At 34.9% G+C, this 15,869-nt stretch overlaps 1 protein-coding gene across 1 annotated transcript in view; it reads left to right on the top strand.

Moving 5' to 3' along the window:
* BBS7 (Bardet-Biedl syndrome 7) overlaps nt 1–15,869 on the top strand; it is a 41,439-nt gene that overhangs the window by 5,517 nt on the left and 20,053 nt on the right. Inside the window, exons 4-8 of the mRNA XM_065877761.1 lie at nt 108–283; nt 7,591–7,777; nt 10,200–10,272; nt 10,730–10,846; nt 12,620–12,750. Coding sequence (XP_065733833.1) covers nt 108–283; nt 7,591–7,777; nt 10,200–10,272; nt 10,730–10,846; nt 12,620–12,750 — 684 coding nt within the window. The remainder of the gene's footprint in view (nt 1–107; nt 284–7,590; nt 7,778–10,199; nt 10,273–10,729; nt 10,847–12,619; nt 12,751–15,869) is intronic.

Below are 15,869 nucleotides of genomic sequence, written 5' to 3'. Positions count from 1 at the left end.
CCTATTTAGAACTATAATATGTTGTAAGTTTAAAACATTTTTTATGGTAAAAGAAAATACTTGGAATAAATTTGTGTACTTAATTTTTTCCTCAATGATTTTTGCAGACAGTCTTCAAGACTTTACCTGGGCAGAAGATTGCCAGATTGGAACTAGGAGGGGTTCTTAACACGCCCCAGGAGAAAATTTTTATTGCTGCAGGATCTGAAATTAGAGGCTTCACAAAGAGAGGAAAACAGTTTCTCTCTTTTGAAACAAACCTCACTGAAAGCATTAAAGCTATGTATGTTTATTCTCTTTTTTATTTTTACATATCCATTTACAATATTTTGGATAGGTGACAAACATCAGATTAAGTATCACATCTTAGTAGGTTATCTGGGAAATAATTAAAGATACTTTATTAGTCGGAAATTAAATTTGACCTGGAGTCAATATAAAATCAATTGGGTGTTGAAATCTTATCTTTTTAAGACATTTATATTATTTATAGCTTCATTTTTGACTAGTTAGTTCTGTTATGATTCATGATCAAAGTATAAAAGAAGTGAAAGAAAATCTCCAGATATTTAGGTTCCTGTTGCTTTGCTGTCTCTGGTAGTTCTGATTTTGAGGTAGCATCATTTTGTCAAAAGCCTGGCCATCAAAGTTAATGACTACCAAAAAGGTGTAATTTCAGGTGAGTCAGGTAAGACTCTAAGTGAAAAATAGCTTCCTTAATGGCTTCCTGCTATATGAAATTTTGCAATTAAAATTTTAGTTTTTGAATCATGGAGAACTGGAAGAGGCTTTGAAGTTTATCTATCCACTGTCCTTCAAACCTGCTACTTAGGAGAATCCCTTGGAAGCTTTAAACAATAGATTCCTCGTCCTACCTCATACCTGCAGAATCAGAATTATTAGGAGTGGGTTAAAATAACAGTTTTTCATTTGAATTCTATGCAGCCATGTTATATAAGAAGCCAGACCTTGGTTTGGAAACTACTGATCCAGAGTTCTATTAATATATAGCTATCCTGTGTGATTCTGTATAATGCACAGCATGTGTCCTGATGTCTGGGCTGTAAAACTTAGGTTTGGTGAGATTAGATAAGAATTAAACAGTGGCAAGTGGAAGTAATTTCAGTGGCTTAATAAGAATATCATTCATTTCTAGAAATGCTTTTCTAGATAGGCATGGCCAGTGATAATTGTGAAATACTAAAACCAAAGTAGCTAATTATTAGCATACTCCACATTCAGAAAGGAGTTTCCCAGCGAATAGTCTCTTTAGCTAGTTTCTTAAATGTTTTTACTGGAGTGGCAGAGGTAAGATGGAAAGGTTCTTTACTCAGTTTTTGAAAATTTATTATCTGAATCATCACATTGATAAGGTTGCATGGGAAAACAAGATTAGAACTTGAAAATATTCAGTAAGAAAACTGACCACTTATAAAATTGATTACCACTCATTAATCCTTCCCTGCTTATAATGCAGATGGATTTGAAAATGAAATTTCAAATCTTGTAAGAGACTTAGAATTTCATTAAGTTGATAAAAATTATATTGAAAACTTTTAATTTATTTATTTATTTTAAAGAGCAGGTTCTTATTAGTTATCTATTTTATACATATTAGTGTATATATGTCAATCCCAATCTCCCAATTCATCCCACCACCACCAGCCCCCCGCCACTTTTCCCCCTTGGTGTCCATGCGTTTGTTCTCTACATCTGTGTCTCTGTTTCTGCCCTGCAAAATGGTTCATCTGTACCATTTTTTTAGGTTCCACATATATGCGTTAATATACGATATTTTTCTCTTTCTGACTTACTACACTCTGTATGACAGTCTCTAGATCCATCCACGTCTCTACAAATGGCCCAGTTTCGTTCCGTTTATGGCTGAGTAATATTCCATTGTATATATGTACCACATCTTCTTTATCCATTCATCTGCTGATGGGCATTTAGGTTGCTTCCATGACCTGGCTATTGTAAATAGTGCTGCAATGAACATTGGGGTGCATGTGTCTCTTTGAATTATGGTTTTCTCTGGGTATATGCCCAGTAGTGCGATTGCTGGGTCATATGGTAATTCTATTTTTAGTTTTTTAAGGAACCTTCATACTGTGCTTCATAGTGGCTGTATCAACTTACATTCCCACCAACAGTGCAAGAGGGTTCCCTTTTCTCCACACCCTCTCCAGCATTTGTTGTTTGTAGATCTTCTGATGATGCCTATTCTAACTGGTGTGAGGTGATACCTCATTGTAGTTTTGATTTGCATTTCTCTAATAATTAGTGATGTTGAGCATCCTTTCATGTGTTTTTTGGCAATCTGTATGCTTCTTTGGAGAAATGTCTATTTAGGTCTTCTGCCCATTTTTGGGTTGGGTTGTTTGTTTTTTTAATATTGAGCTGCATGAGCTGTTTATATATTTTAGAGATTAATCCTTTGTTGATTCGTTTGCAAATATTTTATCCCATTCTGAGGGTTGTCTTTTTGTCTTGTTTGTAGTTCCCTTTGCTTTGCAAAACCTTTTAAGTTTCATTAGGTCCCATTTGTTTGTTTTCATTTTTATTTCCATTACTCTAGGAGGTGGATCAAAAAAGATCTTGCTGGGATTTATGTCAAAGAGTGTTCTTCTTATGTTTTCCTCTAAGAGTTTTATAGCATCCGGTCTTACATCTAGGTCTCTAATCCATTTTGAGTTTATTTTTGTGTATGGTGTTAGGGAGTGTTCTAATTTCATTCTTTTACATGTAGCTGTCCAGTTTTCCCAGCACCACTTATTGAAGAGACTGTCTTTTCTCCATTGTGTATCCTTGCCTCCTTTGTCATAGATTAGTTGACCATAGGTGTGTGGGTTTATCTCTGGGTTTTCTATCCTGTTCCATTGATCTATATTTCTGTTTCTGTGCCAGTACCACATTGTCTTGATTACTGTAGCTTTGTAGTATAGTCTGAAATCAGGGAGTGTGATTCCTCCAGCTCTGTTTTTTTCCCTCAAAACTGCTTTGGCTATTCGGGGTCTTTTGTGTCTCCATACAAATTTTAAGATTTTTTGTTCTATTTCTGTAAAAATTGCCACTGGTAATTTGATAGGGATTGCATTGAATCTGTAGGTTGCCCTGGGCAGTATAGTCATTTTCACAATATTGATTCTTCCAATCCATGAACATGGTATATCTCTCCATCTGTTTGTAGCATCTTTAATTTCTTTCATCAGTGTCTTATACTTTTCTGCATACAGGTCTTTTACCTCCTTAGGTAGCTTTATTCCTAGGTATTTTATTCTTTTTGTTGCAGTGGTGAATGGGATTGTTTCCTTAATTCCTCTTTCTGATCTTTCATTGTTAGTGTATAGGAATGCAAGAGATTTGTGTGCATTAATTTTGTATCCTGGAACTTTACCAAATTCATTGATTAGCTCTAGTAGTTTTCTGGTGGCATCTTTAGGATTCTCTATGTATAGTATCATGTCATCTGCAAACAGTGACAGTTTTACTTCTTTTCCAATTTGTATTCCTTTTATTTCTTTTTCTTCTCTGATTGCCATGACTAGGACTGCCAAAACTGTGTTGAATAACAGTGGCAAGTGTGGACATCCTTGTCTCGTTCCTGATCTTAGAGGAAATGCTTTCAGTTTTTCACCATTGAGAATGATGTTTGCTGTGGGTTTGTCATATATGGCCTTTATTATGTTGAAGTACGTTCCTTCTATGTCCACTTTCTGGAGAGTTTTTATCATAAATCAGTGTTGAATTTTGTCAAAAGCTTTTTCTGCATCTATTGAGATGATCATATGGTTTTTCTTCTTCAGTTTGTTAATCTGTATCATATTGATTGATTTGTGTATATTGAAGAATCCTTGCATCCCTGGGATAAATTCCACTTGATCATGGTGTATGATCCTTTTAATGTGTTGTTGGATTCTGTTTGCTAGTATTTTGTTGAGGATTTTTGCACCTATATTCATCAGTGATATTGGTCTGTAATTTTCTTTTTTGTAGTATCTTTGTCTGGTTTTGGTATCAGGGTGATGGTGGCCTCATAGAATGAGCTTGGGAGTGTTCCTTCCTCTGAAATTTTTTGGAAGAGTTTGAGAAGGTTGGGTGTTAGCTCTTCTCTAAATGTTTGATAGAATTCACCTGTGAAGCCATCTGTTCCTGGATGTTTGTTTGTTGGAAGATTTTTAATCACAGTTTCAATTTCAATACTTGTGATTGGTCTGTTCATATTTTCTATTTCTTTCTGGTTCAGTCTTGGAAGGTTATACCTTTCTAAGAATTTGTCCATTTCTTCCAGGTTGTCCATTTTATTGGCATAGCATTGCTTGTCAGCAGAAACTTGTATACTCTCTTAGGATTATTTGTATTTCTATGGTGTCTGTTATAACTTCTCCTTTTTCACTTCTAATTTTATTGATTTGAGTCCTCTCCCTCTTTTTCTGAATGCATCTGGCTAATGGTTTATAAATTTTATCTTCTCAAAGAACCAGCTTTTAGTTTTATTGATCTTTGCTATTGTGTGTTTTTTTCTATTTCATTTATTTCTGCTCTCATCTTTATGATTTCTTTCCTTCTACTAACTTTGGGTTTTGTATGTTCTTGTTTCTCTAGTTCTTTTAGGTGTAAGTTTAGATTGTTTATTTTAGATGTTTGTTGTTTCTTGAGGTAGGATTGTATTGCTATAAACTTCCCTCTTAGAACTACTTTTGCTGAATCCCATAGGTTTTGGATCATCGTGTTTTCATTGTCATTTGTCTCTGGGTATTTTTTGATTTCCTCTTTGATTTTGTCAGTGATCTCTTGGTTATTTAGTGACGTATTGTTTAGCCTCCATGTGTTTGTGTTTTTTACATTTTTTTCCCTGTAATTGACTTCTGGTCTCATAGCGTTGTGGTTGGAAAAGATGCGTGATATGATTTCAATTTTCTTAAATTTACCGAGGCTTGATTTGTGACCCACGATGTGATCTATCCTGGAGAATGTTCCATGTGCACTTGAGAAGAAAGTGTAATCTGCTGTTTTTGGATAGAATGTCCTATAAAAATCAATTAAATCTATCTGGTCTATTGTGTCAGTTAAAGCTTGTGTTTCCTTATTAATTTTCTGTCTGGATGATTTGTCCATTGGTGTAAGTGAGGTGTTAAAGTCCCCCAGTATAATTGTGTTACTGTCGATTTTCTCTCTTATAGCTGTTAGCAGTTGCCTTATCTATTGAGGTGCTCCTATGTTGGGTGCATATATATTTATAATTGTTGTATCTTGGATTGATCCCTTGATCATTATGTAGTGTCCTTCCTTGTCTCTTGTAACATTCTTTATTTTAAAGTCTATTTTATCTGATATGAAAATTGCTTCTCCAGCTTTTTTTTGATTTTCATTTGCATGCAATATCTTTTTCCATCCACTCACGTTGTCTGTATGTGTTCCTAGGTCTGAAGTGGGTCTCTCTTGTAGGCAGCACATATGGGTCTTGTTTTTGTATCCATTCCGCGAACCTGTGTCTTTTGGTTGGAGCATTTAATCCGCTCACGTTTAAGGTAATTATTGAAATGTATGTTCCTAATACCATTTTCTTAATTGTCATGGGTTTGTTTTTGTAGGTCCTTTTCTTCTCATGTGTTTCCCACTTAGAGAAGTTCTTTTAGCATTTGTTGTAGAGCTGGTTTGGTGGTGCTGAATTCTCTTAGCTTTTGCTTGTCTGTAAAGCTTTTGATTTCTCCATTGAATCTGAATGAGATCCTTGCCGAGTAGAGTAATCTGGGTTGTAGGTTCTTCCCTTTCATCACTTTAAATATATTGTGCCACTCCATTCTGGCCTGTAGAGTTTCTGCTGAGAAATCAGCTGTTAACCTTATGGGAGTTCCCTTGTATGTTATTTGTTGTTTTTCCCTTGTTGCTTTCAATAAGTTTTCTTTGTCTTTAGTTTTTGCTAATTTGATTACTATGTGTCTCAGCATGTTTCTCCTTGGGTTTATCCTGCCTGGGACTCTCTGCGCTTCCTGGACTTGGGTGGCTATTTCCTTTCCCATGTTAGGGAAGTTTTCGACTATAATCTCTTCAAATATTTTCTCTGGTCCTTTCTCTCTCTCTTCTCCTCTGGAACCCCTATAATGCGAATGTTGTTATGTTTAATGTTGTCCCAGTGGTCTCTTAGGCTGTCTTCATTTCTTTTCATTCTTTTTTCTTTATTCTGTTCCACAGCAGTGAATTCCACCATTCTGTCTTCCAGGTTACTTATCTGTTCTTCTGTCTCAGTTATTCTGCTATTGATTCCTTCTAGTGTATTTTTCATTTCATTTATTGTATTGTTCATTTCTGTTTGTTTGTTCTTTAATCCTTCTAGGTTTTTGTTAACCATTTCTTGCATATTCTCGATCTTTGCCTCCATTCTTTTTCCAAGGTCCTGGATCATCTTCACTATCATTATTCTGAATTCTTTTTTGGAAGGTTGCCTATCTCCACTCCATTTAGTTGTTTTTCTGGGGTTTTTCTTGTTCCTTCATCTGGTACAAAGTCCTCTGCCTTTTCATTTTGTCTGTCTTTCTATGTATGAGGTTTTCCTTCCACAGGGTGCGGAATTGTAGTTCTTCTTGCTTCTGCTGTCTGCCCTATATTAAGAGAACTTCTGAAATTGTATGCAGAGCCACAAAGTGAAGCCATTTGAACAATAATTGAAGAAGAGAAAATCAATGAGGATCATTATAGGATAAGGAATAATTTTAGTATCAAAAATTTTTTGAATAGACCTTAGAGTAGAAGTGGAAAAATAGGTGAAACCGTCAAATAAATACCCTCTTTATGACCACGTGGTGTTAGCTATCTAGAAGTGGTGATAATATACTAGTATATAATTTTTGTCAAAAATTTTAGCTCCACAGTAGAAACTTGATTCATTATAAGAATTATACCATAGTTGTGATTATTTATCTAAATTTTGTTAAATATAATTTGAAATGAAGTTATTATTTCTTTTTTCAAGTTAAAATTCTAGTGAACTCTTTTTTCCCACTGTTTGTTATTTAGTTTCAAGTAGATTCAGTTCGAATAGCCTTATTCTATTCAGTGTGGTAGTAAGAAAGCTAACTGTAGAGTTAAAAACTGAGTTGTAATCCAGTCTACTGTCTACTAGTTCCGTGCCTTTATGCAAGTTACTTAACATTTTATTATTCTCCTTAAATAGGGATATTAATGGTCCCAAGTTTATAAAGTTATGAGGATTGAGCTAATACATGTGTCACTTAGGACAGTGCTTGGCCCATAGTACACATTCAAAAAAGTTCCTTTTTGATATAGTAATTGTCTTCAGATATAGGCAATGAATATTACCATTATCTTGTCTTTGTTTTCAGTTCTTCTGAGCTCAATTTTTGAGAAGCCTGAGGCCTGTAGAACCTCAGTTTCAGCTTTCAATATCAATGCTTTACCAAAAGGCTAGAAATTAAGTGGGGGAAACGAAAACAAACAAAAAGTGTCCTCTGAGTCTGTGATAAAATGATAGTAAACTGTATATAAATAAACTTATTTTCATCTCTGAAAATAATCCAGGAGCTTCCTGAATCTTATATTGATATCTTAAATTACTTTTAATATTCTCAGGCACATATCTGGCTCAGACCTTTTTCTCAGTGCAAGTTATATCTATAACCATTATTGTGACTGCAAAGACCAACATTATTACCTTTCTGGAGATAAAATCAATGACGTCATCTGCCTTCCAGTGGAAAGAGTACTTCGTGATGTACCGGTGTTGGCCTGCCAGGACAGAGTACTCAGAGTTTTACAGGTTGCTGTTATTTGCATTTTTATAGTTTTTCATAATTTAGGTAAAAAAATATTGCTGAACAGTGTATACTTGAGATAAATTACTTTAGTGACTACTACTTTAAATATCTTAAAATTATATCTTGAAAAAATTTTTTAATATTTTAATTAACTAAGTTTTATTTTTTTTTACTTGAGGCGAATGTGTAGAAATCTTTGACAGGTTTTTAGAGAGGCATATATGGAAGAAAGGACATTTTTCCCCCCACACATAATATATGAGTTAGTACAATAAGGATCTAATGCCTTTGCTATAGGGAACCCTTCCTAGCTTTTCTTTTTTTTTTTTTTATGGTACATGGGCCTCTCACCTCTCACTGTTGTGGCCTCTCCCGTTGCGGAGCACAGGCTCTGGACGCACAGGCTCCAGATGCACAGGCTCAGCGGCCATGGCTCACGGGCCTAGCCACTCCGCGGCATGTGGGATCTTCCCGGACCGGGGCATGAACCCGTGTTCCCTGCATTGGCAGGTGGACTCTCAACCACTACACCGCCAGGGAGGTCCCCTTTTTTAAAAAAATTTCTTCCATCACCCTCCCCTCTCCCAAAAAATCAAATTAAAGGAGGAAGTTGGATTGGGGAGAGGGTGTTAGGCTTTAACAGGAGAGAGTTGAGATCAGAGTTGTATCATTTGAGTTTACCCAGCATTTATGACAGTATGTTGAACAGAATAAGCACTCAGTAAATATTTGAAAAAGCATTTACTATCTTTATATTTCTATTAAAAACCATGATTGGCTAAAACAACTACTTAAGGCCATTGTTATTAGTAGTACTAATTACAACTGTCTTCTTGAAAGTGACTTTTTTTTTTTTGCCGCACCACACGGCTTGCGGGATCTTAGTTCCCAGACCAGGGATTGAACCCAGACCCTTGGCAGTGAAAGCGCTGAGTCCTAACCACTGGACTAGCAGGGAATTCCGAAAGTGACTTTCAATAAAATAGACATACCCTCTGTCTCTTTCTCTCTGTCTCTGTCTCTGTCTCTCTCTCTCTCACACACACACACACACACACACACACACACACCCCAGGACCCATAAAACAAAGTTTAGATGTAAATAACATATAACAAGTGGATTAATTGGATCAAAATTTAGGATGATAGTGCAATTGAACAAATAGTCTACCTGTTTATTCTGTGCCACCAAAGGCTATCTCACTCTTTGGAATTTTATAGTTAGATGGCCTGTCTCAGCACCAGCCCTTTTATAGAACAAATCCAGTGGTTCTATGAAGTTCTCTTTTTTTTTTTCTCTATGGGGAATTAAAGTAATGTTCAAGGTTCACTCTAGGGGGGTGAACGATTAATTTCTCCCCTAGCCTATGCTCAAATATGAGTTGTTTGAATAAGGCTTTTAACGAGTTGGCTCACACCCATTTAGAACTTGATCTGGCTGAATTCTAGGATTCTGCTTTGTTTAACAAGAGATCCATATGCTAATTGTAAAAAAAAAAAATCACTAAGTATTTGTGGAAAGTAAAAAGTTGAAGTCTTTCCTCTGCCCTGCACACTTTTCCCCTACTCCCCCTCTGCCTTTGTAGGCAATCCGTTACCCCAAAGGTAGCCTTTTTAAAACAGTTTTGTGTGTATTCTTTTGTGTTTATATAGTTACATGTAGATATCTGTGAATTTTTAATGTTTTTCTAAATAAAATATAAAGCATATGGCTCTTATATATTCTATATATATTTAAAAATTTAAACAATAATGATATACCAGATTTACTGTAATTTTGCCAATGTTTTTTCATTGAGTGATTTATCATAATTTTTCTATGTGAATTTAATTCTTCTACCTCATTCTTTAACAGCTTCACAAATACTATTCACAAATACTACGCAAATACTATGCATTATAAGTGACAAAATTGAAAAAAAGACAAATAAAAGGATTTAGCTGTTTTCTTATCTAAATAGCAGGTCATTCTGCCTCTTATTAGAGTGGTTTTCAGAAATACCCAAAGGCAAGGCCAGAGTTTCTGAGTCTGTTTGAATGTGCTCTAAGTTAAAGCCCTTGAGTTAGAGAGGGCAGAAGAAACAACTTGTTCCTGGAAAGTTTTGATAGGGAAATTTACCTATCAAAATTTTTCAAGTGTCAAGTTTTCAGGCAAACAAAGTACCTAAAGTGAAAAGTATTCAAAGTGGAGAATATTTGAAATATTTATTTCCTCACTCTTTATATTTTATATATGTATATTTTTATTATAAAATGAGTCGACGTGCAGAATTGCTAACAAATAGAAGTTAATATTCACAATCTAGTTTTTTTCAGTAGTTTTATTCCAGGGTTCTTTATATGAATATTGATATTATTTATGAATACCTATATTATTTTAAATTTGTCTTCTGTTTTAGTTTTAAAATACTTGTTCTCCTTCAGGGATCTGATGTGATGTATGAAATTGAAGTTCCTGGCCCACCTACTGTTTTAGCCCTACACAATGGAAATGGCGGTAATCAGGGCTTTATTTTTGACAATCAAATAAGGGAGTGAGTTACGTTATTTAAGTTGAGATATTTCAGGTTTTTTAATCATTTAACTATATATTAAGTGAAAATGGGAAATTGTAGGAAGAACATGAACTGGAATAGAGACAGTTGTCTTCTAACTTGCCAGTTGCTAACAGTAATGTGTTATTGAACTTTAATTTTTTAGTTTCCTCATCTTAAAATTAGTTGATGAGGAAAGGTCTTATCTCTTATGGTTATAAATTCTGTGAATGTATAACCATCCTTCTAAATTAAGTAAATTAATTAAAATCTGTCTTTTTAAAATATTTTAAATGAAATTTTTACATGAAAGACATTTGAAAGACATTTTACGTGAAGTACATTTGAAAATATTTCAGTTTTAAAGAAATAGTGTGAGTTGTGGGGTAAATATAATATGTTGACTTTAAATATAACTAGGTGACTCTGGAGAAGACCTTTTGTTTGGAACGTCAGATGGAAAACTTGGGCTTATTCAGATCACTACATCCAAACCAATACATAAGTGGGAAATTCGAAATGAGAAAAAGAGGGGAGGTATTATTTATTTATTTATTTATGGCTGCGTTGGGTCTTCATTGCTGCGCGTGGGCTTTCTCTAGTTGTGGCGAGCGGGAGCTATTCTTTGTTGTGGTGTGTGGGCTTCTCATTGTGGTGGCTTCTCTTGTTGCGGAGCACAGTCTCTAGGTGCGCGGGCTTCAGTAGTTGTGGCATGTGGGCTCAGTAGTAGTGGCTCATGGGCTCTAGAGTGCAGGCTCAGTAGTTGTGGCACATTAGCTTAGTTGCTCCACAGCGTGTGGCATCTTCCTGGACCAGGGCTCAAACCCATATCCCCTGCATTGGCAGGCGGATTCTTAACCACTGCACCACCAGGGAAGTCGGGAGGTATGTTTGTGATGTAATTCAGATTCTGAATTTCAGTGATTATTAAATAAATTATACTGGGAATTTCCTGGTGATTCAATGGTTAGGACTCCGTGCTTTCACTTCCAACGGTGTGGGTTCGATAGATAGATAGATAAATAGGTCAACCTACATTATGTAGTTCATTCTGTTTTATTTATTCATAATGTATAGCAGACTTAGCAATTTACAGAGCTGCCTCAGGTTTATTTACTGTTTGTTTATTAAGCAGGCCTATCATACTTTTGCCATAATTTTTAAAGTAAGATATGCTAATAATAAATTGGGATGGATAAGCTTTTATGGACTAATGTCTATCTATAACATTAATCTATGCTCAAATCCATTTTTTGTTTTTTGCTGTAGGGAATTAATTGGAATTTGGGAGTACTTGGTATGAGGCAAAGAAGTGCAGTTGGGTCAGGGAATATTCCTTTTTTCTAAGGAATTTACACCTTTCTAAGGGGAATTTATATCTGACTTGGTAGGTTTGGATGGCTGTTTATAAGTACAGCATGAGATCTGATTGACAAGAAAACGTGTTAACAATGTATAAGATTTAGGAGAAAAGAATGTCCAGGAAGAGGAAAAAGTAAAGGCAGAGGACTTGAGGCAGAGGTAAACTCGATTCATTTGAGGAGAAGGAAGACCAGTGTAGCTAAATACGTTCGTATGGCATGAGATGAAGTCACAGAGGTAGGGTAAGGCCAAGTCACATAGGTCCTCATGAGCCTTGGTAAAGGGGTTTGAATTTTAATCTAACTGTAGTGGGGTGTCATTGGAAAATTGTAAGTGGGGGTATGATGTGATCTAATTTACCAAACTAAAACAAAAACACTCTGTGGAGAGTGGGTTTGTAGGGAAGCAGGTCAAAATTAGAGGCATGGAGTTCAATTGGGAAGTTATTGTTACAGTTGTTTCGTTTTGGTTTTTTAAAAATTTTATTTATTTATATTTGCCTGTGTTGAGTCTTTGTTGCTGCACGCAGGCTTTCTCTAGTTGTGGCGAGCGGAGGCTACTCTTTGTTGTGGTGCGCGAGCTTCTCGTTGTTGCTTCTCTTGTGTGGAGCATTGGCTTTAGGCATGAGGGCTTCAGTAGTTGTGGCACGTGGGCTCAGTAGTTGTGGCTTGCGGGCTCTAGAGCGCAGACTCAGTAGTTGTGGCGCCTGGGCTTAGTTGCTCCGCGGCACGTGGGATCTTCCTGGCCCAGGGCTCAAACCTGTGTCCCCTGCATCAGCAGGCGGATTCTTAACCACCATGCCACCAGGGAAGCCCTATAGTTGTTTTAATTTACCCTAGTTTTTTATTCCTACTCTGATTTGATATATATATTTTTTCATTCATACTTGGTATATTTTTTACTATAATATCAATTTTATTGATAACTTATCACTTACCTTTTTTAAAGGTATTTTGTGTATTGACAGCTTTGACATTGTGGGTGATGGGGTTAAAGATTTACTTGTTGGAAGAGATGATGGAATGGTGGAAATGTATAGTTTTGATAATGCAAATGAGCCTGTTCTACGATTTGATCAGGTAAGTTCACTTTTAAAAAGACTATATATGCTTATTATTCATCAAACAATTATAGAGATGACTGACTTTGTGTTTTATTAAATGAAATATATTAAAATCTTGTGTTTGGCTTAAAATATCTCTGCTTTGACATTATCAAAATCTTCTCTAGACTACTCTTATGTTTGAATAAATGACTATTGCCCTCAAGCTGAACAATAAATTACTTTTTTATTTGATTTCTAAATACTGTATATCCAAATTATTATATGTATTACCTTAGTTTCTATGATGTATAATAGATTACAGGAGTAACATTTATATGTTTAGGTAGCATAAATGAGATTGTGTTGTTTTAAAGTAATCAGGTTTTAGGAATAAACTTCGTATTGTTAAGACAATATCAAAAATATCCTTAAGCAGAGAGGGAACAGTAGCAATTTCACTTCTCGCCACCCAAGATCCACAGTATGAGAAGAAATACTAGATAAGAGTAATTTTTAGTTCACAAATTTTAAGTGTAATTAAGCTTGTTTATCCCAAGGTGCAGAGTCACATGGAGAAGCATTCTGGCATAAACTGAATCTTTCATTTTCATAAAGTGGTGTTCTCCTGTTCAGGGTTTTCCCATCCTGCCTCATGCATGATGTATTGAGGCTGTTTAATGACAGCAACAAAAAACCACAACTCAGTATGAACTTTTCTTTCTTTGTCTAATTTCTCTAATAGTGGTAAATTTCTCCCAGTACCTACTTTAATTGTATATCAGTAAATAACAGATGTTTTGGTACATAGATAAAGTGTATTATTATATAGATAATATGGGGATAAAAACATTATACAACTTATTTTCTGGATTTATTTTGTATTTGTTCATCTTTCTTTGGTGCCAAAAGTTACCTTGCTAATGATGCAAATAATACTTTAGGCTTAAAAGTACATAATAATCCTGTGTTGGTGATCTCCCATTTTATTCTCATCAACCCCTGAGAAACTTTCCTATTTAGACCCCAAGTTTCCTCTTTGACTTCTATTCCAAACCCCAGTAATGACATAGCATCTCTCCCCTCTGCCAGGTGTAGCACTAAGAATTCCTGTCTTCCCAATCTTTCTTCTGTTTGTCTGATGATAGAGGTACTGCTTCCATGTTGTGTTAAGGCTGCGAATATGCTGCCTCATCTTGATTCATGACGTCACTCTCTTTATTGTTTTCCTAATCAGGAGAAGTCCTCTTATCTGACATAGCCTGGACTGATGGTTGGTTAATCAAAAATGTTAAGGAGCAGATCATAAAAAGACAATATGTACATACCTTAAACATCACATTGTAATTTAAACTTATAAATATATATTTATTCACCAATATTTTGAGCAGTGACCAAGGTCTTTTCTTGTGAGTTCTCCTAATTGGCATTCCATGTTGTTACTTACATAAAGCATGTCTATACTATGTTGTCTATGATCTCCTGTGTTATGGTTCTATGACTGTTTTTTTTAAGGTGTAAGTTGAATTAACTAAATCTACAACTCCAAGACTTTTATAAAAAGGTACTTGAAGTACATAAGATAAATGAATTTCATTAAAATGTTGTATTGACAAAAAACATGTAGAAAATAACAGTTTTTTTAATTTTTATAACTTTTTCTGAGTACATTAGGTTAAATAAGGTACTTCTAAGTGAGTGAAAGAGTAAGTTATAATTAATAGTCACTCAATAAACCACTCAGAAAGTGCGAATGTGTGTGACTCTTTTGACTCTGTAAAACATTCTTCTGTAGTCAGCTGGTTTCCAGTGTTTTGCTTTCAATAAATAGGAGGACCTAATCAAGGTGTCAGATGATACATCATTAAACATTTTCAGTGGTAGATCAGATGATTTTAGGTATGTAACTTGGAAGATATTTAAACAATAGAGTGAACTTTCTACAACAAAATTTCTTTTAGTCTCATCAATATCTTTATGGTACTAAGCTCAATTAGTGCTTCTATCTATGAAAATGAAAAAAAGGAATAGGACTGATGTTGAACTCAGTCTTATTCTACCAATATATAATTAATACTCATTGTGGTACATGAATAATTTAGAAGGAAAAAATGTCCCATTGTCTCATGAGATACATTTCCTATAGAATTTTGTTTTAGTGGTTAGTTATTATTTAAAAATATAAAACATATATTTGTCCATCAATTGTGAAATACTAATAATTAGGACAATAGAAATTTCTAATTCTTAGAGCTTTTTAATCACAGAAGATAAAAAAATTCTATTTTTTCTTGGTTGCAGAGAAATATAAAATAATTTCAAGCATATGAGTATATTACATTAAGATAAATATATGTGGGGGAAGTGGAGTGAAAATAGAAGTTTAGGGAACAATGTAAAATTTCCAGCTGTGAAAGAAGGATTTGTTTTTTCATTTTTAAGTCAATTGTGTATATAAATTTGTCTTGATATTTAGATTCATTGGGTATGATTGGGATGTGATTATGTGACAGTTTTATTTTAAAATTATAATCTCTAAAACTTCCAGATATTACATTCTTTGTAACTATTTAAAGTGGTGATGAAAATCTGAAAGTCAGTTTAAAAATGTACACAGCAATGGATGGATGCAGTTTTGTTTGTTTGTTTTTTCAGAATTAACTTTAGCGAGAACATGAACAAAAAAGTTTGAAGAATTCTAGTGTATATGAAATCCACTGGGACACTTGTTAAAAATGCACTTGTTGGGGAATTCCCTGGTGGTCCAGTGGTTAGGATTCTGCACTTCCCTTGCAGTGGGCACGGGTTCCATCCCTGGTCAGGGAGCTAAGATTCCAGCAAGATGTGCAGTGTGGCCAAAAAAAAATGCACCTATGAACCTAACTTCATGCAAATGTATAATCAAACCTTTGTCACTTGAATCTCTCAGGCAATTAGCTCAGGAACAGCTAAGATAGCCTGATTTGCAGAATAGCTCAGAGGTTTGCCTCTTACAGGGAGAATGAAGAGAACTAGCATTTTTAATGCTGGTGTCCATTCCCTGTACCTTCTCCTTTAGGACAATGGTTCTGGGCCTTGCCTGATAATAATTACCTGGCAGAGCTACTGGTCATTAATGAAATTAATTTAGTTAGTTTAATTAATTAATTAAACTCA

This window comes from Phocoena phocoena, chromosome 5 (genome assembly GCF_963924675.1).
Source record: "Phocoena phocoena chromosome 5, mPhoPho1.1, whole genome shotgun sequence".
NCBI lineage: Eukaryota > Metazoa > Chordata > Mammalia > Artiodactyla > Phocoenidae > Phocoena > Phocoena phocoena.
The sequence above is the reverse complement of the archived record's forward strand: the minus strand, read 5'-3'. Positions and strand labels throughout refer to the sequence as shown.